This window comes from Oryx dammah, unplaced genomic scaffold, assembly GCF_014754425.2.
Source record: "Oryx dammah isolate SB20612 unplaced genomic scaffold, SCBI_Odam_1.1 HiC_scaffold_4, whole genome shotgun sequence".
NCBI classification, from domain to species: domain Eukaryota; kingdom Metazoa; phylum Chordata; class Mammalia; order Artiodactyla; family Bovidae; genus Oryx; species Oryx dammah.
Window position 1 is genome coordinate 73,978,756 of NW_024070188.1, and position 24,987 is coordinate 74,003,742.

A 24,987-nucleotide genomic window follows, 5' to 3' on the forward strand; every position below is an offset into this window, starting at 1 on the left:
GTTTCTGCTTCTGCAGGTTCACTTACCCCAGTAAATAACCATGTGGCCCTTTGGGAAAGAATGGAAGGACTTTTGCATTAGATGTGGTGATGAACGGGCCCTCCTCTTTAGAATGTGGCTTCTAACTTTGGTGGCTGAGATCTGAGAAGTGACTCAGATCTGGAAAATGCGCCTGGATCAGATGTTTGTCAGGGATGGCTGCCTTTGACTTCCTGATCATCCACCCTTGTGTTCTGTCTCTCTTTATTTCTTTCAGCGGTCCACTTAGTTTGTATCTAGGTTCCTGCCCATATGTTTGCCTTTAGGATCACCCTCTGCTATGAGCCAGCATCAAATTCTCTGCAGTCAGGCCCTGGCTGGCATTGAGATTCCCTAATCACTTTGCCCCTGCACCTACTTTTCTGCTGCCCTAGAGCACCCCCACCTGGAATCTGATTTTTCCACAGCTTCCATCCCTGTTCCTGATAGAAGCCCACAGGAACATAGTCTCCTCCCACCATCCCTGACCTTCTGCAAAAGTCATCCTTGAACTGTTGGAGATGCTTCTCATCCACGCTTTCCTCTTGGGCTCCACGGAGTCCATGAGGCTTTCCCGTGGAGCTGGTGGGCTGCACACTTTCCTGCCCTTTCACACCATGTCTGCCCTGGCAGATTCACTTCTCTGAGCCTTGGATCCCCTCCTCTACCACCTGCCTTGGAAGTTCCAGACTTTCTCTTTCATGTTGTGTAGGCCAGGCCTTTCTCCAGGCTTCCAAGACCCATTCTAGTTGATGATCACCATGTCTCCCCAGCCTTGCTAAGCCCAGTGACCCATAATTATAAACTCTCCCTTCCCCATTTTGGGTTCTGTTCTCATCCTCCCCAGCCACCAGCCCCACTGGCTGTGATCCGCTTCCTCAGGAACAGCCCCCTCACCCTCTGCATCTCCCACAGGACACTCAGAGAGAAGCTGACAGTCCTCAGGGTTTAGGCCTTTCCTTCTGAACCAGCCTGGCCCATCCCTGGGAAACGTATGTGTCGGTTAGTGCCACGTGCAGAGCTTGTGAGCAGAGTGGAAATGGGGCACATCCAGGGTTGTGGTGGTGTTTCTTGCCTGACTGAGGCTTCGTCATCTTCCTCAGTTGTACCTGGTGAGGGGCTGGGGGTGGCAGGCAGAGCTGTCCTGCTCTGTCATCCCAGCCCTACAAACCTACTCTGCTCTCACAGAACTGGGGGAGGAGGCCTATGGGTCTTCTTCTCCCAACCTCACCCTCATTGCACTTTGCCTTCACAGACACTCACTCTCTTTCCTATAACTTCACCGTCGACCTTCAGCCCGGACGTAGACAGCTGTGGTGTGAGGTTCAAGGCCAGGTGGACGGAGAGGTTTTTCTCTCCTATGATTGTGTTCATGCTCAGATCATATTCACAAGTCTACTAGGAGAAGAAGTGAAAACCACAGAGGCCTGGGAAAGACAGGTCGAAACACTCAGAGACATCAGGGACTGGATCAAGGAACAACTGCATGACTTTATGGAGAAACGCATGGCCAGAGGTGAGTTAGAAAGTCCAAGTACAGGAGGGCCAGATTAGGGGCTCAGCTCCATTCACTGTCTATAAGTAAAAAATATAACTGGATATTGGTCCTTCCCTATAGCCTGTTCCGGGTGCCACTTGTCGGGGTCTAGTCCCAGTGGATTTAGGGTAATTTGAAGAAGGGACGGAGTCGGCGATTGGTTTAGAGAGAGATAAGAAAAGAATGTTGTAGATAAGAAAATAGAGAGAAAGAGGCTGATATTTCTTGGTTTACATAGAAAGCCAATAAAACTTCAAGACAAGAAGTTTGCCCTGTTCACGGAGGCCCCAGGTGTCCTCCTGGTCTCCCCAGGGAGTGAAGACGCAGAACGTCTTTCCGTTTAGGTCTTAGAAACCCGGGCAGATAAGTGAACGTAGGGAGCCTCTATGTTCTAAGAGATCAGCCTGAAAAAGAGAGTGAGAGGGAGAGAGAGAATGATTGACACGGGGAGACCAAGCTGTTTTGGTGAGCAAGACCTCATAGATTTATTTTTTTTAATGACTTTTATATCTTTTTCACAAATGATGTTGTGTACATTATCTTTTGGCCTTGGAGACCTGTGAAACATTTTAAGACTCTCTTTTGATAAAGGCTGTTCAACCAGAAAACTTATTTTCCCTTGAAGTGTTTTTTCTTTATATGTCTAATCTATGTCAGCCTCAGAAAGTATCAAACAAAGTTACATTTTTCAATGAGCAAAGGTGCAGTAAGTTACAACAAAGAAAAAACCAATTAGCTCAAAAGTCTGATGCAGTTAGTTTCAAGGCTACATTTGTTTGTTTGTTTGCTCTTTTTTTTTTTTTTTTTTACATTTTAACTATGTTAACAAATATATTCCCAGATGCACAGTGGGTAAGAGATATGGGAACTTAGCAACAAGTATTGGCTCAACAGTGAAATCTTATACCAGCGCTACTCTAATAACTTTTAACTCTTTAAAAAGCTCTATGTTTTAGGCTTTCTGTGCCTCTCACAGTTGGGAGGTTGTAAACAATCACATGCATCGTTGTAAAAGTCTCGGTAAGGCAAGTTAGAGAGCCATCAGAGGGGTTTGAGTCAAAACACTCCTTTTATATGCAGGAGACTGTTAGCTGGAGCTCTAAGTTAACTCTTTCCAGAGAAAGGTGGTGGGGGGACAGCCCCCTGTTAATGTCAGAGGAGTTGGTGAGAGCATAATGCAGTAAGGCAGGCAGACTGTGGTTTTGGGGGTAGATGTTCGAGAAAGCCCAAGGGGTTTTCCTCGAGGCCTGATCTTGCCTTTGCATTTTGTCAGGCCCCTTTCCTCATGACCTTTGCCATGGGTGGGATTCCCCACGCTGGCTCTTGGCACCAGTGGAAGGAGTGGCCTTTGGGGAGAGCACAGGGCCACATTAGCTGGGCCAAGAGAAGTGGACCCAGGTGGGGCAAAGAATCTGTCAAACTCAGAAGCTGAGCTCTTTCTTTCCCACGGTGGGAGCAGACCCTCTCACCCTGCAGGCCAGGATGACATGTTGCTGTGAGGATGACAGACACATCAGTGGATCCTGGCAGTTTGGTTTGAATGGACTAATGAGCCTCCACTTTGATTCGGAGGATGGACACTGGAGAGTGGATCACCCTGGAGGCAGATGGATGAAAGTGAAGTGGGAGAATGACAAAGCTGTGACTGACTTCTTGAAGAAGGTCTCCATAGGAGACTGTCGGGCCTGGCTTCAGGCTTTCATGGTGCACTGGGAGGAAATGTTGAAGACCACGGGTAAGTGAGAAGAGGAAGAGAAAGTGATCCTCCTCTTATGGTGAAATGGACCCACTCCCGTGTATGTGTGTGTGTGTGTTTGAGGAAGTGATCCATGGAAGTGAGTTGTTCCTGGGAGAGCAATGACCTGGGGATACTCTGTCTTATCCTTCCTCTTCCACCTCCTGACCTCTCTCCTCACAGCACAAGCCTTTGGTCAACTCAACATGGATTTTTGCTGATTCCAAACCTGTAGACATCTTTTTGATTTCTGGGATTTATTTCTCACTGTACCCTCTTTCCAGAATCTTCTTTCAAATGTCACCAATCCTTCTTCTGGAAATCTGTCAATACCACCTCTGCTGTAGCTCCTGAGGATTGCATCCTGAGGTCACCGTCTCTGATGTCACAGCGGGATTGAGTGGCTGTGTTGGAAACCTTGCTCCCCCATTAGCTGTCAGAGCCCTGTGAGGACTGGACTCTTCCCATCCCCCCGTCTCGCCTGAGGATCTATCTCAGGGCCTTCCATGTGATGGGTGTAAATTCTGCATAATAGGGGTACCTGAGTCAGGGGAGCGAGGGGGCATCTGCTGAGCTTGGGGTCTGGGCAAGGGCTTCACTCTTACTCTCCTTGCAGCATCACCGACCACGGTCCCGCCTACACTGCAGACCACGGTCCTGCCTACAGAGCAGCCCACAGCCCCAGCCATCAGTCACGTCACCTGGATTGCCCCTTGGGTTCTTGCTAGTTTTGTCATAATGGGCATCATAGCCTGGATCCTTTACAAGAAGAGGTACTGAGGGCAGAATTCAGAGGGAAGGCAGGGGCACAGGGCCTAGTGTGGGGACAAGGAGGGGTGTCCCACAGGCTGAGTAACAACTGTTGCTGCTCCAGGAGCACAGGCCTAGCCTATCCCCTTCCCACAGTCTCTACTGTGGGGCTCCTGCTTGCCTGCTTGCCACGCCACTTCGTATGAGTAGAGGCCTTTGGAGTAGGGTCTGCAAACGCCTTCCCACCCCTTCCTCCTGGATTTGGGAATCCCACACAACCCCTGCCCTTCACTGAACCTCCTCATCCTAGAAATGAGCCAGGTGAGTAAGACCTCATATAACCTGACAGCAAGAACTCAGACAAGCTCAGGCCTCAGTTCTGATAGCTCCTCACTGTCAGATGACAATGGGAAGTTGGGGGTGTGGCTGGGTGCAGGAAGGCTGGGGGCCTCTTGAAGTTGCACAGACTGTTGGCTGGCAGGGCACAGGGTAGATGGTGTGAGAACAGCAGGCACTCAGGGTGAGGGCAGGACTCCTGGGGGCTGAGAGCAGCATGGGGGCTCCACGTGATGTGTCAGCGGGGAGGGGACCCACCCAGGGGCCAAGATGAAAGGGGCTGGGCTCCCATCCCAGGAGGAAGGGGTGGGAAGGCCTTTGCAGACCCAACTCCAAAGGCCTGTTCTCACAGGAAGTGGCCTAGGTCAAGCAGGTGAGGCAGGAGCCCCACAGCAGAGACTGGGGGAGGGGCTGAGGCCAGGCCTGTGCTCCTGGAGCAGCTGCACTTGTGACTCAGCCTGTGGTCTGCACGTCACCAGCCTTCTGGGGACCCAGAGCCCCATCACTGAGCAGCCCTGCCTTGAGCAGAGGTGACAGGATGGGTGGGCCTGAGCTGGGGTGGAGGCACCCAGCTGGGGGGACCAGGAAGAGATGGGGGCAGGGACCCTGGTCCTGAGAACTGTGTGTGCTGCTGGCTCAGAGGCTTGATGGGAGCGAAGGAAGGAGATTTCCCTGCAGCCCCCCAAGGCTGTCAGGAAGCAAGGCCCCTCCTCTGGAGACCTGCTCCCTGCTCCTTTAGGCCCCGTTCGGGGAGGCTCCAGACCTGAGTAAAGGGAGTAGATTGATTCCTCACTGGCTCCAGTCCTGAGCCTGAGCAGGGGGTGTCAGGGCCTGGGGTGACTCTGTGATGCAGGAAGGAAGGAGGAGGTGACAAGAAGCTGCTGGGCCTGGGCTGGGGGTGGGGGTGGAGGACATAGGAGCCCCTCAGTGAGGGCGGGGCTGGAGGAGCGGCTGGTGAGGGGCTGCCCCAGGAAAGTGACAGGAGTTTCTCAGCCTCCTGGACCAACACCTGTTTCCTTTCTGCAGGAGACGGTGTTCCCAGGAAGCCCCTGACAGGTGCTCTGTTGGCTTCAGGATTCAGTCTCTGCTTGGCTACTTTTCTTCTCTGGTGTTGACTTCAGTGCCAAGAGATCAGACCTTAGGAATCCCAAGTCTGTCTACCAGTTATGATGACACGGTGGCTGCACCATCTCGAGTCTCTTGTCACATCTGATGAGCATCCTCCTCAACATCTTTAATTTTTTCAAACCTAATTTCTTTTGGTGCTGAGTGACGGAATCCCTGAACTGAAACTTTCAACTATTTGAATAAGAGATCTCCACAAACAGAACTCTTTTAGTCTTTTTCTAGTTTTTGGAAAATTAGACTTTTCCCTGCATTGTGACCTTATTCTTACAAATGATGATATTGCTGAAAAAATACATCTGCTATTACAGGACTCAGGGATTTTTTTCTATGTCCAGAGAAACAACTTCAGTGTATTTTCAATGGAACAAAATTTTACGTTGACTGATTCCCTTCATAATTTATTACCCTATTGGCGCTGAGTCATGTTCGATTCTTTGTGACCCCATGGACTGTAGCCCACCAGGCTCCTCTGTTCATCAGATTTCACAGCAAGAATACTGGAGTGGGTTCTTATTTCCATCTCTAGGGGCTCTTCCTGACCCAGGAATCGAATCCTTGTCTCCTGTGTCTCCTGCGTTGGCAGGCCAGTTCTTTACCACTAGCGCCACCGGGGAACCCTTTATGCTGCTGCTGCTGCTGCTAAGTCGCCTCAGTCGTGTCCGAATCTGTGCAACCCCATAGACAGCAGCCCACCAGGCTCCCCTGTCCCTGGGATTCTCCAGGCAAGAACACTGAAGTGGATTTATCTCCACACACCTATGGACACCTTATCTTTGACAAAGGAGGCAAGAATGTACAATGGATTAAAGACAATCTCTTTAACAAGTGGTGCTGGGAAAACTGGTCAACCACTTGTAAAAGAATGAAACTAGAACACTTTCTAACACCATACACAAAAATAAACTCAAAATGGATTAAAGATCTAAATGTAATACCAGAAACTATAAAACTTCTAGAGGAGAACATGGGCAAAACACTCTCCGACATAAATCACAGGAGGATCCTCTGTGATCCACCTCCCAGAATACTGGAAATAAAAGCAAAAATAAACAAATGGGATCTAATTAAAATTAAAAGCTTCTGCACAAAAAAGGAAACTATAAGCAAGGTGAAAAGACAGCCTTCAGAATGGGAGAAAATAATAGCAAATGAAGCAACTGACAAACAACTAATCTCAAAAATATACAAGCAACTTATGCAGCTCAATTCCAGAAAAATAAATGACCCAATCAAAAAATGGGCCAAAGAACTAAATAGATAATTCTCCAAAGAAGACATACGGATGGCTAACAAACACATGAAAATATGCTAAACATCACTCATTATCAGAGAAATGTAAATCAAGACCACAATGAGGTACCATTTCACACCAGTCAGAATGGCTGCGATCCGAAAGTCTACAAGCAATAAATGCTGGAGAGGGTGTGGAGAAAAGGGAACCCTCTTACACTGTTGGTGGGAATGCAAACTAGTACAGCCACTATGGAGAACAGTGTGGAGATTCCTTAAAAAACTGGAAATAGAACTGCCTTATGACCCAGCAATCCCACTGCTGGGTATACACACCAAGGAAACCAGAATTGAAAGAGACACATGTACCCCAGTGTTCATCACAGCACTGTTTATAATAGCCAGGACATGCAAGCAACCTAGATGTCCATCAGCAGATGAATGGATAAGAAAGCTGTGGTACATATACACAATGGAGTATTACTCAGCCATTAAAAAGAATACATTTGAATCAGTTCTAATGAGGTGGATGAAACTGGAGCCGATTATACAGAGTGAAGTAAGCCAGAAAGAAAAACACCAATACAGTATACTAACACATATATATGGAATTTAGAAAGATGTTAATGATAACCCTGTATGTAAGACAGCAAAAGAGACACAGATGTATAGAACAGATTTTTGGACTCTGTGAGAGAGGGAGAGGATAGGATGATTTGGGAGAATGGCATTGAAACATGTATACTATCATGTAAGAAATGAATCGCCAGTCTAGGTTTGATACAGGATACAGGATGCTTGGGGCTGGTGCACTGGGATGACCCAGAGAGATGATATGAGGAGGGAGGTGGGAGGGGGGTTCAGGATTGGGAACTCATGTAGACCCGTGGTGGATTGATGTCAATGTATGGCGAAACCAATACAGTATTGTAAAGTAAAATAAAGTGGAAAACAAAACAAAACACTGGAGTGGGTTGCCCTTCCTTCTCCAATGCATGAGAGTGAAAAGTGAAAGTGAAGTCACTCAGTTGTGTCTGACTCCTAGCGACCCCATGGACTGCAGCCTACCAGGCTCCTCCCTTTTACTGATCCTTAAATTAATATTGCAAAAGAGTTAAGTACTTCATGCCTGTTTTCTAATCCAGGAGAAAAGTCATGGTATTTCACCATTCCTCCACGTTATGGAATTAAATAAAAGCAATAATAATGCTTTATTTCTTGTGGAAACAGAGAACTCCTAAACAAACATGGAGTCCAGTTCTGGAGTGATCCTTAAATTCTCTGGATTTTTAAATGTATATTTCACCATATCCCAACACTAGGTCATATGTTCACCCTACTACTCAGCCATCTCAATGTTCGTTCTAGGCTGGAAAACATGGACTAAAAGCCATGTAAATACAGGCAGTCCTCAGAGATATTGCAAGCTGGGTTCCAGACCAGGGCAATAAAGTGAATTTCACAATAAAGGGAATCACACAAACTTTTTCATTTCCACTGCAATATAGTGTTATGTTGACATGGAAGTCTGTTAAGGGTGCAATAGCTTTATGTCTAAATAAATGATGTACAGACCTTAATACACAACACTTTGTTTCTAAATTAAAATATGTTGAGCATCATCTGAGCCTCCAGAGAGTCATCATCCTTTTGCTGGTGGAGGGTCTTGTCTCAAGGTCTGTGGCTGCTGACTGATCAGGGTGGTAGTTGCTGAGGGTTGCGGTGGGTAGCGCAACTTCTGAAAATAAGACAACAATGAAGTTTGCCACATTGTTTGACTCTTCCTTTCACAGAAGATTTCTTTTAGCATGAATGCTCTTTGACGGCGTTTTACAAACAATAGAACTTCTTTCAAAATTGGAGTTAATCCTCTCAAACCCTTCTGCTGCCTTTGCAACTAAATTTATTCTAAACTTAATATTCTAAGTCCTTGTCATTTCAACAATCTTCACAGAATCTTCACCAGAAGTAGATTGTATATCAAGAAGCCACTTTTTTTGCTCATCCATTAGAGTCAACTCTCGTTTATTCCAATTTTATCATTCAGTTCAGTTCAGTCACTCAGTCATGTCTGACTTTCTGTGACCCCATGAATCGCAGCATGCCAGGCCTCCCTGTCCATCACCAACTCCCGGAGTTCACTCAAACTCATGTCCATCGAGTCGGTGATGGCCATCCAGCCATCTCATCCTCTGTCATCCCCTTCTCCTCCAGCCCCCATGAGTCAACTCTTCATAAAACTATTGGAGTTTCAACTTTAGCATCATTCCTTCCAAAGAACACCCAGGACTGATCTCCTTTAGAATGGACTGGTTGGATCCCCTTGCAGTCCAAGGGAATCTCAAGAGTCTTCTCCATTAGATTGCAACAATCAGTCCAATCTTCACATTAGGCTCCACTTCTAATTCTAGCTCTCTTGCTATTTCCACCACATTGTAGCTACTTCTTCCAGTGAACTCTTGAACCCCTCAAAGTCATCTAAGAAGGTTAAAATCAAATTCTAAATTCCTATTAATGTTGTTATTTCAACCTCTTCTCACGAATCACAGATGTTTTGGGTGGAACTTATAATCGTGAATTCGCTCTAGAAAGTTTTCAATTGACTTTGCCCAGATCCATCCGAGGAATCACTATTTCTGGCAGCTATAGCTTTACAGAAACTATTTCCTAAATGCCATGACTGGAACATCATGACTACTCCTTGATATGTGGGATACAGAACGGATGTTGTGTTAGCAGATGTGATAACAACGTGAATCTCATTGTACTTCTCCATCAGGGCCCTTGAGTGCTTTCTCAATGAGCAGTGATATCTTGAAAGGAATCTCTTTTTTGTGAGTAGTAGGTCTCAACAGTGAATTTAATATTTTTGGTAGTCAGTGTTGTAAATAGATATGCTGTCATCTAGACTTCGTTGTTCCATTTGCAGAGCACAGGCAGAGAAGTTTTAGCAGAATTCTGAAAGTCACTAGGATTTTCAGAAGGTAAGTGAGGCTTAGCTTCAACTTCAAGTCACCAGCTGCATTAGGCCCTAACAAGAGAGTCAGCCTATCCTTTGAATCTTTGAAGCCAGGCACTGACTTCTCCTTGCTAGCCATGCAAGTCCTCGGGGGCATCTTCTTCCAATAGAACACTCTTTTCTCTACACTGGAAAGCTCTAATTTAGGATAGCTATCAACATAGATTATTTTATTAGATCTTCTGGATAAATTACTGCAGCTTCTGCATCAACCCTCGCTCTTCCACTCTGTACTCTATGTTAGGAAGATGGCTTCTTTCCTTAAACTTCATGAACCAACCTCTACCGGCTTTCAACTTTTTATCCCTGCAGCTTCCTCATCTCTTTTAGCCTTCATAGAATTGAAGCCAGCTAGGGCCTTGCTCCGGATTAGGCTTTGGCCTAAGGCAGTGTTGTAGCCCTTGTGGTCTCTCGTCCAGACCACTGGAACATTCTCTGTATCAGCAGGAAGGTTGTTTTGCTCTCTTCTCATTCGTGACGTCAGTGGAGGAGCACTTTTGATTTCCTTTGCCTTGTGTTCACAACTTGACTAACTATTTGGGGCAAGAGGCCTAGTTTCTGTCCCATCTTGGCTTTGACATGCCTTCTTGAAAAGCTGAACCATTTCTATCTTTGGATTTAAAGTGAGAGATGTGTGGTTCTTCCTGTCAATGGCCTAATTTCGATATTGCTGTGTCTCAGGGACTCAGGAGTCTCAGGAGAGAGATGGACGGGTCAACGGAGCAGTCAGGACACACACACATATCTGATGGCAATGTGCCCATGGTTCCTGGCACCTCAAAACAATCACAATACTAACATGAAAGATCATTGATCACACAAAGGCAAAATCAAGATGGCCAAGAAGGACGCCCTGAGCTCCACTCTCCCATGAAGACACCAAAACTACAACCACATACAAAACAGCTCTCTTTCTGAGAAAATGACCTGCAACCAGAGAACATCCTCTCTACAACCAGCATAGAGAAAGAACCACGCTGAGAAGGGCAAGAGCGGGAAAGAAGGGATCTAGTGGGGACGCTTTGGCCAGGGACTCTCCAACAGAGGGGTCATCACAGACTCAAGCATTCTGCCTAAGGAGCAGGAGGTTTAGGCCCTACATCAGGCACCCCAGCCCTGGTGCAGTGCTGGGAGAACGAGCCCCACGTCCCTACTCCCTCACTCCTGTTTTAGAAACCAAGAGGGTTTATGATCTGGAGCACTGGAGGACTGTGGGAAATGGAGACTCCACTCTTAGAGACCATGGGCACAGAATTATTTGTTTCCTGTCCCAGCAGAGTCAGCAGATTGCAAAGTGTCTGGTGTGCTGGCCAACATCTGGAGACCATGCCTAGCATTGGCTGGGGCTCTCAGCCAACAGAGCTCCAGACAGGCGCCTCCCCGCAACCCATCCCCACAACACACACACATACATAGACACACAGGCACACAGGGAGAAGCCAAAGCTTGGCTCTAGCCAAACTCTCAGCTCTGCCCCACCTCCATGTGATGCCAGCCCAGGCTGACAGTCACTGCAGGTCCCTGGGATCCTGATGAGTTGTGTGACTGCATTAGACACATGCAGGCTTATCTCGTAGAAGCCCTGACTTACGCCCAGTCCAGCACCAGGCTCTACCTTGGGGTCACCCAACTGCCACCCATGGAGAGCTCCAAACTCTGTGAATCAGCAGGTGCAAAGGAGACAAGAAGGTTCTCAATGGACTCACTAGAGTCTCTGTGTGGGATGGACCTGTGCTGGGAGGCTGATTGGAGGACAAGAGACCCACAAGGGTGGGCAGAACTCAGGGTTGGATGGGGCAAGAGCTTGGTGGGGCCAGGTGAGCTGCGTGGGGAGAGACTCCCTTATGAAGGGCTGGGGGCGGGAGCCTGGGTTGAATCCCCCGGAGGAGGCAACCCGGAAGACCCTGGTAGACTCAGACCACAGGGAGGAAGGACTGGGAGAAGAGGAGGAAGTCAGAGGCTGCTGCCAGAGATGGGCCGGGTCGGCCCCGAGTGAGGGGCATGGGCCCCAGGGACCTGGGCACCCAGACTCACCCCATGCATGCCCCTGACCCCTGGGCTCACTCCAGATCTCCAGGTATGAGGTCAGAGGTGGAGGGCTGGGGAGGTTGCAATTAGTACCTGAGGCAGTTTCATGGATGTGGACTATAGATACCTCCAGAAACAGGAATCTGGACAAAATTCTGACTGTGCTAGTTTCTTCATCTTGCCATGCCTCAACTTACACATTTGTCAATGGGAAACGCTACCTACGGGAGTGAACAGAGGCTGAACATCCATTCAGGACCTGAGATCATCATGCAGGTGGCTCCGAGTGTGTATACGCTGAGGGCTCGCCAACCCCCGTCTCAGGAGTTGTTGTTTAGTCACTAAGTCATATCTCTGGATCCTGTGGACTGTAGGCCGCTAGCCTCCTCTGTCCATGGGATTTCCTCAGGCAAGAATAGTGGAGTGTGTTGCCATTTCCTCCTCCAGGGGATCTTCCTCATCCAGGGATGGAACAGACATCTCTCACATTGACAGGTGGATTCTTTACTGCTGAGCCACCTGGGAAGCCCCTTATCAGGTGTTAGTGCTGCTAAAAAAACACAAGGAACACGGGGATCCAGAGAAGGGGCTGGATAGAAGAAAGGGGAGGGACAGATCATTGAAATTTTGAGGAACATCAATCCCACAGAGGTGTGGGGACCCTGGGGGGAGCCCCCAGGAGAGACTCTAGTGGGAGGACTCTGGGGACTGATTCCCTTCTCCACTGGCCAGCCAGGCTCCTCCCCAAGGTTGGGTCACCCCGGGGCTCCAGGTGGCAAGGGCTGCTGGCACCAAATTCAGTCGTGCTTCTTGGTCCTGCTTCTGCTGCCCAACTGTGCCCATGAAATGCAGGGTGGTGAGCTCCCAGTGAACCTGGGGGAGAGGGCGGGGATGATGCATTATAACCAGAGAGCTGGCCTTGGTTAGAGAGCCACAGGCGTGGTGTTGCCTCCGCCTCCTTCTCCTTCTCCTCAATCCTTAGATGAGCTCCTTTCCTTGAAGGCAGCTGCTGGGCTGGTTGGCCACTTCCAGGCCAGCAAAAGCGCAAACTGGTTGAAATAGCAATGCTCAGACAATGGGAGGTGGGGAGGCGAGAGGACAAGAGAGCATGGCAGGAAACACTGCCATCCCTAAGCTCCCAGCCCCTCAGCCATGCCTCCAGGAGTGGGAGCCCCCGTGGCAGGGCTGGGACAGGTGACCTTCCTGTGGGGAGGAACCCAGACACCCCCTGAAAAGCACACACCACTCATCTCATCTGTGCACACAAACCCTTCTCCTCCACACGACCCCCTGCCCTTGACTCCCAGGCCTCTTTACCAGCCATGAACCACCTGTGGCGCCCAGGCTCTCCCTTCCCCAGACACATCCCCTTAGTGGCCACAGCTGCTCCTTCGCAGCTCACTAAGTTCATTCCACTTCTCTGCATCCCGAGAAGCCCAGAGCCTCCAATACCTTCACACCTGTGAAGGGACCCGAATCACACTCTCCACCACTGACATCTTATCCTGTTGCCTGAGGACTCACCCCAGCAAAAGCCTCCCAGCCTGGTCCCCAAGAGGGTCGGGAGCCCATTCTTCCAAAGTGTGACGTGGGGCCTGAGGGGGAGGAGGGGCACCCCCACTTCTGCCCTTTGGTCCCACATTCATATCGTCCACAGACTGTGGAGATGGCAGCCTGTAATGGCTATTGATTAAGACAGGAGCTGGGGAACTCTTCTACAGAAGACAAATCTATTAGTCTCTTCAGGCCTTTTGGCGTCTGTCTCTGTGCACCTCCAGGTTTGTGGTGCGACAACAGGCAAAGACAACGTGAAAAACCAAAGGAACCCCTCTGACCACTGCCCTGGTTTGTGAACCCAGCACTGGGCGACTCATCACCTGGGGAATTACCCAGCGGCTGCCTCGGCTGCCTGTCTATGAAGCCCAGCCCTGCCCGGTCTGCCTTGTGGCCTCTGGGGGTGGGAATGTGATGGGAAGGTGGGTCCTGCAGTCACAGGCTAACGCCCCCTCCTCTGCTGCAGAGGGGCTTCCTGGGTCCACGGGGCCACGGGGACCCTGTGTAACCACAGAGGTGAGCAGAGGACGGGGAGGTGCCACAGTTCTGGTGTCAGGTCTCGGTCCCCTCTGGTCATCTTATTTGTCCCCCGTGGCCCTGCTTATGCCAAACCACATGATCACTTCTATCCTATGACAGCTGGCCTCTCGGTAATGATTACCAAGTGGATGAGCCCAGTTCATCAAGACCGGAGGTCCCTTCTCTACCAGACTCAGGACCATATCAGTAGCCATATTTAAATGTTAGGCTTTCCCCACTAGAAGTGGCGTGGCCATACCTCTGACCTTGGGGGCTGGGTTGTGATGCTCTGATGAGGATGTCACAAGAAATCCCTGGGCGAGGGTGTGGCAACCCACACTAGTATTCTTGCCCGGAGAATCCCATGGACAGAGGGACCTGGTGGGCTACAGTCCATAGGGTCACAAAGAGTCAGACACGACTGAGGTGACTTAGCAGGCAGGCAGGTTACCCCCGGCACGATTTCCCTGCTGATGGGCTTCTGTGTCACGGGCGCCGCAGGGTCCTAGGGTCCCGGTGGCAGTTCCTGCCACACTCATTCCTCATGTCCTTTCCAGGAACACCTTCCACAGCTGAGCTGAGCAGTTGCAGAGGCCTCTGGTCTGCAAATCCTGAAATATTTAGTGTCCAGCCATTGATAGAAATGCTTTAGACCAGGCAGATATAAAAAGATGTGAAGGGATCAGAGCCCTGCATGCTTTCAGGTTATAACTGTTCACTAATTTCTGTCATTTTACCCAGAAACGGGTGGTCTTGCAACATTCTGTTTGTAGCAAAGGAAAGGCAATATGAGAATGTACTCGTACTTCTCAACTATGGCAGCCTTCACCCCATTCCTAACTACAGAGACTTTTCCATCACTGGTTCAAATCTGGAGAATGTGAAATAACCACTGTGTGGGTCTTCACACACCATGATACCCCTGTAAGCAGGATGCAGGGCGGTTATGTACTTAGTACCTTGCATCTCATGCATCACATTAATAACAGCGGGGCCGTGATGATGCTTCAGATCCCCGGACATGATGTGAGTCTCACATGGGGTCCATAGGAATGTGGGGTGGCTTCTGCTTCCCAGTGGGGACTTACCTGGGTCAATGGCCACGTGGCTCCCAGGGATGGGGAAGGCCAGAGGACCACGGCACTGCGCTTGCCATGGTGGTGATGACCCGCCTGCTGGAAACTGCATCTCTCTCAGGTAACAGGTTCTTGGTTCTGATAACTGGCTCAGTTCTAGAAACTGGGCAAAGTATCCAGACAAGCTGTTGCAATGGCTGTTTGTAGCGTCCTGATCATCCAGCTTTAGTTCTATTTTCTTTTCGTTTCTTGGGTTTTTTGTTTTTTGGTCGGCTGCCTGGCTTTTGGGATCTTAGCTCCCTGACGAGTGATCAAACCGGGCACCTGGCAGTGAAAGCCCGGAGTCCTAACCAGTGGGGCCCCGGGGCATCCCCTGTCTCACTCCTTTCAGTCATGCAGTTTGTGTCTAGGTTGGCCGCCCATCCGGGTGTTTGCCTCTAGGATGGCCCTGTGCTGTGAACCAGCGTCATACTCTGCAGTCAGGACCTGGCTGGCCTTCCCATCTCTCTACTCATATCAACCATTGCACCTGCTTTGTTCCTGACAGGGTGCATCCCCACCTAGATTCTGCATATGTTCAACCCCTGTTTCTGCTGGAAGCCCATTGGAGACACCATCTCCAAGCAGCATCCTGACCTTCAGCAAAAGCCCTCCTGTGTTACTGACCAGGGCTCCTGGACTCGATCAATAGAAGTTGGAAAAGGCCAGACACAAATTCAGGGGCAAAAAAGCTTTATTGGGACTCATGAGGAACCAAAAACAAGTAACATGCTCCCTTGCTGGCTCCAGAGGGTGGGGGAGCTGGTCCCGCATATGAGATAAGGGTGAGGGAGGGTCCTGGGTTCAGGCCAGGGGGGTGACCTGGGTGTTTGTTCCCCCTTAGTGGTGCTGTGTGCAGGAATCATGACCAGTACCCTGCTTTTGCTCCTGGCTGCTCTGAAATCCCCTTGGGTTTTTGGTCTATTTGTATCTTGTTGTTGATTATTTTCCCCAACTGCGCATGCATGCAATTATTTTTAGCCTCTTACAATTTCTTTGTATTTTGATGCTTGATGTGACTTTTGTCCAGGTACACTCACTGCAGCAAACTGCCCCAGCCTGTCTCATTCCCCACTGAGGGGTCTACATCCTTATTCTTAAGGGTTAAGGGGCTGAAGCTTTCTTCTATCAAAACTTCTCCCTGCTGGACAGGGACCACTGAACTGAGCCTCCCCTCAAGGTGCAGAAGTCCCTCACAAGGACCTACATGGATCTGGGCCACCCTCCACTGGAATGGGCTGTATTCCTTGAGCCACCATGAGTGTTATTTCAAACTGGTAGATCCTACAGACACAAAGTCAATCAAAAGGTTAAAGAAACAAAGACTAGAAAGGAAAGAACAATAGCCATTAAAAGGCCTAGAAAGGGAAGGAAACAGGTCAACTTTTAGAAGACTTTCTCTTTTATAAAAACTCTTAGCACAGGCAAAATCTCCCATGACACAATTGTGAAGCCCCTCTACCTGTATAAAGGTGCATATTTACACCTTAATATAAGGTGTAGTAGTATAAGGTGTCTGTTTCCTTAATATTGATCTAGAGGGGCCACAGTGAGCGGTGCTGAAGAGGGAGCTTAGTTCCCTGCCAGGAATTGAACCTGGGGAGCTTGGTGTAAATGAGGAGTTCTAGACACTAAACACCGGGGGCGAGATGCAAAGTCCCCTGGCTCTCACCATCTCTGAAAGCAAGAATGTTTCAAGGAGGCAAAAACTGTAAAAATAGGTAGCAATGTAATTACTGGAGACATACAGAAAAACAGTTTGTTTATTTAAGAAGGAAGCAAGGCGGAAATATACACCCAGAGAAGAGTGCAGGCATCCTGAATGAGCAGCACAAAGAAGCTAGGCTAGGGATTTAACACACACTTACATGTCTCTATCTTCCCTGGTGGCTCAATTGGTAAAGAATTTGCCTGCAATGCAAGAGACCCAGGTTCAATTCCCAGGTCGGGAAGATTTCCTTGAGAAGAAAATGGCAACCTATTCCAGTACTCCCTTGCCTGGAGATTTCCATGAACAGAGGAGCTGGCAGCTGACAGTCCATGGGATCCCAAAGAGTCGGACATGACGGTGTAACTAATCTTCTTTCACTTTCACTTCCATACATGCCTCTATTCTTCCCCAACTCCCCTCCCATCTCCACCCAGGCTGCCACATAACATTGAGCAGAGTTCTACGTGCTATACAGTAGGTCCTTGCTGGTTATCCATTTTAAATAAATCAGTAGGTACATGTTGATCCCAGACTCCCTAACTATCCCTTTCCCCTCATCCTTTCCCCCTGGCAACCATAAATTCATTCTCTAAGTCTGTGAGTCTCTTTCTGTTTCGTAAGTAAGAGCACTTGTATCATGACTTTTTGGATTCCACATATAAGGGACATCAAAAGGTGCTTCTGCTTCCCTGTCTGACTTATGTTGTTCAATATGACAATCTCCAGGTCCATCCACATTGCTGCATATGGCATTATTTCATTCTTTCTGACGGCTGAGTAATATTGCCCTGTATATATGTCCCACATCTTCTTTATTCATTCACCCATGGATGGATGTTTAGGTAGCTTCCAGGTCCCGGCTGCTGTGAGCAGCGCTGCCGTGAACACAAGATGCGTGTGTCTTCTCAGACTCTGTTTCCTCAGAACCACCAGGTACACTGAATCCCATAAGATGGAGAAATGGTGAAACATCATGACCTCTCTTGTGGGTTAGAAAACAAAAATCTTAAATACTTCAAGTTTTCTGGAGTACTGAGATGTTGATTTAAATATCAGTAGCATAATAAATCAGAGAAGGCAATGGCACCCCACTCCAGTACTCTTGCCTGGAAAATCCCATGGATGGAGGAGCCTGGTGGCCTGCAGTCCATGGGGTCACTACTAGTCGGACACAACTGAGCAACTTCACTTTCACTTTTCACTTTCATGCATTGGAGAAGGACATGGCAACTCACTCCAGTGTTCTTGCCTGGAGAATCCCAGGGATGGGGGAGCCTGGTGGGCTGCAGTCTATGGGGTCCCACAGAGTCGGACATGACTAAATCGACTTAGCAGCAGCAGCAGCAGCAGCAGCATAATAAATTGTTTTAAGCCACTAGGTTTTAGAGTAATTTGTTATGCATAATAGAAAACTAATACAGAGAATTTCAATATAATTTAGGTGTATAAATATTATAGAAGTCTTTTGCTAAAATCAATTGATAAATTGTTAACTTGATGGATGACACTCTTTCTGTCCAAGGATCTTTGATGGTTGTCACATAGGGCTGTGACTTGTGATAGTTTGTCTAATAATAATCACAGACTCAAAAAACAATAAGACTATTTGATAATCCTTTACAGAACATTTAACATTAGAGGGACATTTCCAGGCAGGCTAAGAATTCCTAATTCTAGTAGATAATATTGAAAATGTTTATTTTCTGTTTGTGCAAGAAATATCATTTTCTGAGAATTGTCTGGAAAAGACTTCATTACTCGGTGGTGGTGGCAGTAGCATGGTCACTAAAGGTTTAATATTTGGAAATGCCAAAATTTTTTTCATTTTCTCTGATTATCATGAATTCAATCAGAAGAGACTAAGAAAAACAGTTAAATCCTAGCATAGACTTCAAAGCCCTAAGATAATCATGGCACTGTAGCAAGTAAGACAGATAAATAGAAAATATACTCTGAATGAATAGGTGAAGCAGAGGGGATTTTTTTAGGGAAGTGAAATTGTTCTATGTGATACTGTAATGGTGGATACTTGTCACTATACATTCAGTAACATCCATAGAATATACAACATCAAGAGTGACACCGAATGCAAACTGTGGACTTCGGGTGATAATGATGTGCTAATGTTGGTTCACTGATTTACAAAAATGTACCTCTCTGGAGGTGGATGCTGATGGTAGGAGGGGCTGTGGGAATGGAGGGAGGGGATAAATGGGAACTTCACTGTACTTGTTGGATTTCACTGTAAAGCTACAACTGAACCGACAAGTGCTCTAAAAATGAAATCTATTAATAAGAGGAGAAAAACAGTTTCTGCCATCTAGGAATTTTTATCCTTTGTTTAACAAATAGTTGCTTGGGTTTCCTTTTTCTATTCTTTTACATTCCATCTTTCCATGTCTTTATGCTTTATATGTCTTATAAATGGCACATAGTTTGGATTTGGGGTTTTATCTAATCTAGGAAGCTCTACACTTAATGAGGAATGTTGAACCATTCATACTTATGATTACTACAGATATATGTGGATTTCTTTTCATTATTTTGAGTGTTCTAGCTACTTCGAATTTTCTTTGCTTCTTCTTTCCCTTCTGCTTCTTTTCCCCCCTTTTTTTCTATTTTCCATTTACTTGGAAAATATACATCTTATTTCAATTATTTTAGTAGAAAAATTTAATATACCTACCTGACTTTAATATTTTGAGTGTAATCACTCGCTTAGACTCTTCCTGACAATGCAAAGTACTCAGAATTCTGTAACTCAAGATATATATCCCCAGTGCTCCATGCTAGGTCATATAATATTTAATTCTATTTTATTTATACTTTATTCCACTCTATGTCCCCCTCTACTGTCATAATTGCTCTTATTATTATGGGGTTATTTTCAGTCACTGGATCTTTAAAATTACCAACGTGTTTGCCAATTTCTTTGTTCAACATGACTTCTTAGATACCGATTCTTCTTTCTAGGTTTCCTTCTTACAGAAGTGCATCTTTTAATTTTTAAAACTTTAAATGTATTTATTTTTTAAAGGAAGGATAATCACTTTATAGTATTGTGTTGGCTTCTGCCAAACATCAACCTGAATCACACATAGCATCTTTTAATATTAAGGGTTTGTGAATGGTCAAGTCTTTCAGATTTTGTTGGGAAAAAATCTTTATTTCACCTTTAGTCTCAATAGATACTAGTATGATTTTTTAAATTTTCCTGCTAGTCATTTGATTGTTCTTCCTTTGTCTACATTATCTGACTCTTAATTCCCCCTCAACCTTTAAATTTTCTCCTTCCAAATTTCACATTAGCATATGTTGAGAATTCTTACTCTCCTTCACTTTCCTTTAACATGTATTTCACAATTTCTCTCCTTTTTATGTATATAAGCTAAATTCTGGTGAAATATTTAAATCTATGTTCTAATTCTCTATTTCTTTAATTATGTCTTATCATAATGACTCAACTTGGCTCAGCTATGACTAGCATTTATACAGTGAAATTATTGAGGTAACTAGAATTATAATGAAATTATAGTGGAAAAATGAGTGTTTATGAAACATTCATTTGTGTGGTGGAGGTGAAGAGATCTGAATGAGCTAAGTCTTGACTTAGGATACTGAAAAAATAATTAGATAATTACTACAGGTTAAAAAAAGAATAGACATCAAAAAAATTAAGAGGTTGAAAAATTACCTTTAAAAAAGGAAAAGGAGTGAAATAGAGGCTGAGGACTGATATTTAGTCATAAAACCCAAAAAAGATGTCCTTTTCATTATAAGGGACTGGAATGCAAAAGTAGGAAGTCAAGAAACACCTGGAGTAACAGGAAAATTTGGCCTTGGAATACGGAATGAGGCAGGGCAAAGGCTACTAGAGTTTTGCCAAGAGAATGCAATGGTCATAGCAAACACCTTCTTCCAACAACACAAGAGAAGATTCTACACATGGATATCACCAGAGGGTCAACACCAAAATCAGATTATATTCTTTGCAGCCAAAGATGGAAAAGCTTTATACAATCAGCAGAAACAAGACTGGGAGCTGACTGAGGCTCAGATCATGAAAGTGGTGAAATAAATTATTCCTGTTTTTTTTTGTTTTTAAAGATGCTGTGTAGGATTTCGTGAAATGTGATAAAGTCCATGAGATGATGCATCTACTGTGTCATCGTAACCGGAAAACACTGAGGATTCTTGGGGTCTGATCTCCTGGATCTAAAGTGAAGAGCAGGAGAAAGGCAGACAGAGCACCTGCTGTGCTTCCTGGGAGCACCGTCTCCTGCAGAAAAGAAAGAGGCCTTGGTCCAGGGGGCTGAGGAACTCCTGTCACTTTCCTGGGGCTGCCCCTCCCTAGCCCCTCCTCCAGCCCCGCCCTCACTGAGGGGCTCCTATGTCCTTCACCCCCACCCCCAGCCCAGGCCCAGCAGCTTCTTGTCACCTCCTCCTTCCTTCCTGCATCACAGAGTCACCCCAGGCCCTGACACCCCCTGCTCAGGCTCAGGACTGGAGCCAGTGAGGAATCAATCTGCTCCCTTTACTCAGGTCCGAATTCCTCCCCAAATGGGGCCTAAAGGACCAGGGAGCAGGTCCCCGGAGGAGGGGCCTTGCTTCCTGACAGCCCTGGGGGACTTCAGGGAAACCTCCTTCCTTCGAGCCCCTCCAGCCTCTGAGCCAGCACACACAGCTCTCAGGACCAGGGTCCCTGCCCCCCATCTCTTCCTGGTCCCTCCCTGCTGGGCGCCTCCACCCCAGCTCAGGCCCACCACCCCCAGGCACCTCTGCTCAAGGCAGGGCCGCTCAGTGATGGAAGCTCTGGGTCCCCAGGAGGCTGGAGTCATGCAGGCCACACTGAGTGAGACCTGCAGCTGCTCCAGGAGCACAGGCCTGGCCTCAGCCCCTCCCCCAGTCTCTGCTGAGGGGCTCCTGCCTCGCCTGCGCGTGACCCAGGCCACTTCCTGTGAGAACAGGCCTTTGGAGTTGGGTCTGCAGTTCTTGCTCTCGGGGGATATGGGGTCTTATCCCCCTGCTCATTTCCAGGATGAGGAGGTTCAGTGAGGGGCAGGGGTTGGCTGGGATTCACCTTCCCTGTTCTCACACCAGGCCATGTGTTCCTGCCTTCCTCTGAATTCTGCCCTCAGAACCTGCTCCTGGAAAGGGCTCAGCCCAGGAAGACAGTTATGATGAAACTGGTGAGGACCACACGGAGGATCCAGGTGATGTGCTTGATGGCTGTGGCCGTGGAGTTGACTGTGATGGGAGCTTCACTTGGTGATGCTGTAAGGAAAGTGAGAGTGAAGCCTTTGTCCCGACCCCTAAACTAAGCAGATGCCTTCTCAGCCCCCTGGACCCCGGTACCCTACTATGGAGTCATTAGTGCATAATTTCTTTACAATGCTGTGTTGGTTTCTGTTGTAGGACAATGCAAATCAGCCATAATTAGATACATATATCCCCTCCATCCTGAACCTTCTTTCCCGCTCCCATCCCACCCCTCTAGGTCATCAGAGAGCACCAGCCTGGGCTCCCTGTGTTATCTAGCATCTTCCCACTGCTTAGCTATCTTCCACATCATAGTACATATATATGTCACTGCTACCGTCTCAATTCGTCCTACCCTGTCCTTCCCCTGCTATGTTCACAAGTCTGCCTCGTGTCATGCAGTCATTTGAGCCAACCATATGGCAGCCCCTGCGACACGTCCTGAGGTGAGATGGAGGAAGGGAGGAGCCCCATCTCCACAGAGCTCAGACAGTGAGTGGGCGAGCAAGGTCCCCACACAGCCCCTCAGTCCTGCGTGACATCAGATGAGGTGACGCGAGGATGGGAACAGATTAAGTCCTCTCAGGAGCTGACGTTTGAGGTGGTATTGACAGATTTCCAGAACTAGAATAGCTGATATTTTTAAAAGGTTGTAGACAGAGGGTCAGTAAGAAGGAAATCTCTAGAATCGGAGTGGTGCCCTCATGTTTAGGGGTCAGCAAGAATCCATGTACAATGGTTCAAAGGCCTGTGCTATGAGGGAGAGATGTCAGGAGGTGGAAGAGGAAAGAGGATCACAGAATATCCCCGGGGCCATTGTTCTCCCAGGAACTACTCACCTTAAATAGATCACTTTCACACACATGCACACACACACACACACACAGGTGTGGGTCCATGTCCCTTTGAGTGGACTACCACTTCTTTCTTCTAGTCTCACTTACCTGTGGTTGTTGACATTTCCTCCCAGCGCACCAAGAAATCCCGAAGCCAGGCCCGACAGTCTCCCATGGAGACCTTCTTGAAGAAGTTGGTCACAGCTCTGTCCTTCTCCCACTTCTCTCTCATCCGTCTCCCTCCAGAATGAACCACGGTCCAGTGTCCACTCTCCGAATCAAAGAGGAGGCACATTTGTCCACTGAAGCCGAACTGCCAGGATCCACTGATGTGTCCATCCTCTTCACACTGACATGTCATCCTGCCCTGCAAGGTGAGAGGATCTGCCCCCCGCCGTGGCAAAGAGCTCAGCCTCTGGGCTTGACAGATTCTTTGCCCCACCTGGGTCCACCTCCCCTGAGCCCAGCTAATCTGGCCCTGTTCTGTCCTCCAAGGCCTGCTCCTTCCACTGGACTACTAGGGAAGGACCAATATCCTCCATTTTATCTTTTACCCAAAAACAATGAATGAGTTTAAGCCCCCAGTCTGCTCCCTCTGCACTTGGACTTTCTAACTCACCTGTGACCCTGTGATTCTCCGACGTAACATCAGGCAGCTGCTCCCTGAGCAAGTCCCCGATGTCTCTGAGTGTTTCAGTCTGTGTTTCCCAGGCCTTTGTTGTTTTCACTTCCTCCCCCAATGGGCTTGTGAATTGGATCTTAGCACGACCACAGTCGTAGGAGAGAAAAATCTTTCCATCCACCTGGCCTTGAACCACACACCATGGTTGTCCAGGTCTGGGTCGAGAATCGACAGTAAAGTTATAGCAAAGAGAGTGAGCATCTGTGAAGACAAAAGGCAGGTGAGGGCAGGGCTGGCACAAAAAGGCCCATAGGCCTCCTCCCCTCAGTTATGTGAGAGCAGATTAAAGGTGCAGGGCTGGCCTGGCCGAGCAAGCATGGTCCCTCCTGCTCCATCCCCAGCACTCCATAGAGCCAGTGCCCCTCCCTTCCTTGTGGAGAAGGAGAAGTCCCCTGCTGGGCAGAAATTGCACATCCTGGATATGTGCCCTTGCCCACCAGGTCAGTACCCAGGATCGGCCAACACACAGCCTTTCTGGATACATGCCAGATGGCCCTGCAGGAAAAGCCTAGATGGAAGAGGACTTTCAGAATCGAACCCAGTGTCCTGCCAGAGATGGAGAGCATGTGGGGGCTGCTTCTGAGGAGCATTTCATTTCTAGCATGGAGCCCCTTTTCAGAACACATACCCGGGGAAGGAAGCCACGTTCCAGTGAGGAGTGCCCTTTCATCACCACAGGAAGCACGGAAGTCCTTTCCTTCTTTCCCAGTGAGCCGCATGACCATGGACTCAGGTAAGTGAACTGAAGGAGCAGAAACGACTCCCACATTCATGTTGGACCTAGCGTGTTAGAGCATTAGGCACAGGGACTGCAGTGTCGTCATGGCCTCCCTGCTTCTGAAGTGAGGCTCAGGGCTCCAGGCGGTCCGTGGACAGCTGTGCCAGGCCCTGCTAACAGTGCTTATCCCTGGGTCCACAGATCCACACCACGCTCATTTCACATCGCCTGGATTTCTGACATGAATGGACAATCTTTGTAGTTAGTAAAAGTAAAGTAATGCTCAAAATTCTCCAAGCCAGGCTTCAGCAATACATGAACCATGAACTTCCAGATGTTCAAGCTGGTTTTAGAAAAGGCAGAGGAACCAGAGATCAAATTGCCAACATCTGCTGCATCATCGAAAAAGGAAGAGAGTTCCAGAAAAACATCTATTTCTGCTTTTTTGACTATGCCAAAGCCTTTGACTGTGTGGATCAAATAAACTGTGGAAAATTCTGAAAGAGATAGGATTACCAGACCACCTGACCTGCCTCTTGAGAAACCTATATGCAGGTCAGGAAGCAACAGTTAGAACTGGACATGGAACAACAGGCTGGTTCCAAATAGGAAAAGGCGTACGTCAAGGCTGTATATTGTCACCCTGCTTATTTAACTTATATGCAGAGTACATCATGAGAAACGCTGGGCTGGAAGAAGCACAAGCTGGAATCAAGATTGCTGGGAGAAATATCAATCATCTCAGATATGCAGATGACACCACCCTTATGGCAGACAGTGAAGAAGAACTAAAGAGCCTCTTGATGAAAGTG

The 24,987-nt window shown here is 47.7% G+C and overlaps 2 protein-coding genes across 4 annotated transcripts in view; one reads left to right on the forward strand and one right to left on the reverse strand.

The window, feature by feature from the left end:
* Positions 1-5,789, forward strand: part of LOC120862608 (UL16-binding protein 1-like) — a 42,542-nt gene extending 36,753 nt beyond the window's left edge. The window contains exons 3-7 of one of the 3 annotated variants that reach the window (XM_040238674.1): positions 1,274-1,534; positions 3,015-3,290; positions 3,907-4,063; positions 4,197-4,361; positions 5,403-5,481. In XM_040238674.1, coding sequence (XP_040094608.1) covers positions 1,274-1,534; positions 3,015-3,290; positions 3,907-4,063; positions 4,197-4,335 — 833 coding nt within the window. In that variant the 3' untranslated portion in view covers positions 4,336-4,361; positions 5,403-5,481. Of the gene's footprint in view, positions 1-1,273; positions 1,535-3,014; positions 3,291-3,906; positions 4,064-4,164; positions 4,362-5,402 lie in introns of those variants that run through there. The other 2 variants (XM_040238675.1, XM_040238673.1) reach the window with 2 other exon arrangements.
* LOC120862672 (UL16-binding protein 3-like) lies at positions 2,716-24,230 on the reverse strand. Its single transcript, XM_040238751.1, has 6 exons — positions 24,086-24,230; positions 23,395-23,658; positions 22,884-23,159; positions 21,818-21,954; positions 13,306-13,313; positions 2,716-2,877 (listed from the first exon to the last, which is right to left on the reverse strand). The coding sequence occupies exons 1-4, from the start codon at positions 24,228-24,230 to the stop codon at positions 21,839-21,841; spliced, it is 801 nt and encodes a 266-aa protein (XP_040094685.1). The 3' UTR covers positions 2,716-2,877; positions 13,306-13,313; positions 21,818-21,838.
* Positions 24,231-24,987: the final 757 nt, after the last annotated feature.

Coding starts and splice junctions, on each gene's coding strand:
- LOC120862672 (XM_040238751.1), bottom strand. CDS start 24,230: ATGAATGTGGGAGTCGTTTCTGCTCCTTCAGTTCACTTACCTGAGTCC. Junction 23,160..23,394: donor GGAGAATCACAGGGTCACAG/GTGAGTTAGAAA, acceptor GGCGGGGGGCAG/ATCCTCTCACCTTGCAGGGC. Junction 21,955..22,883: donor GGAAATGTCAACAACCACAG/GTAAGTGAGACT, acceptor CTTTCCTTACAG/CATCACCAAGTGAAGCTCCC.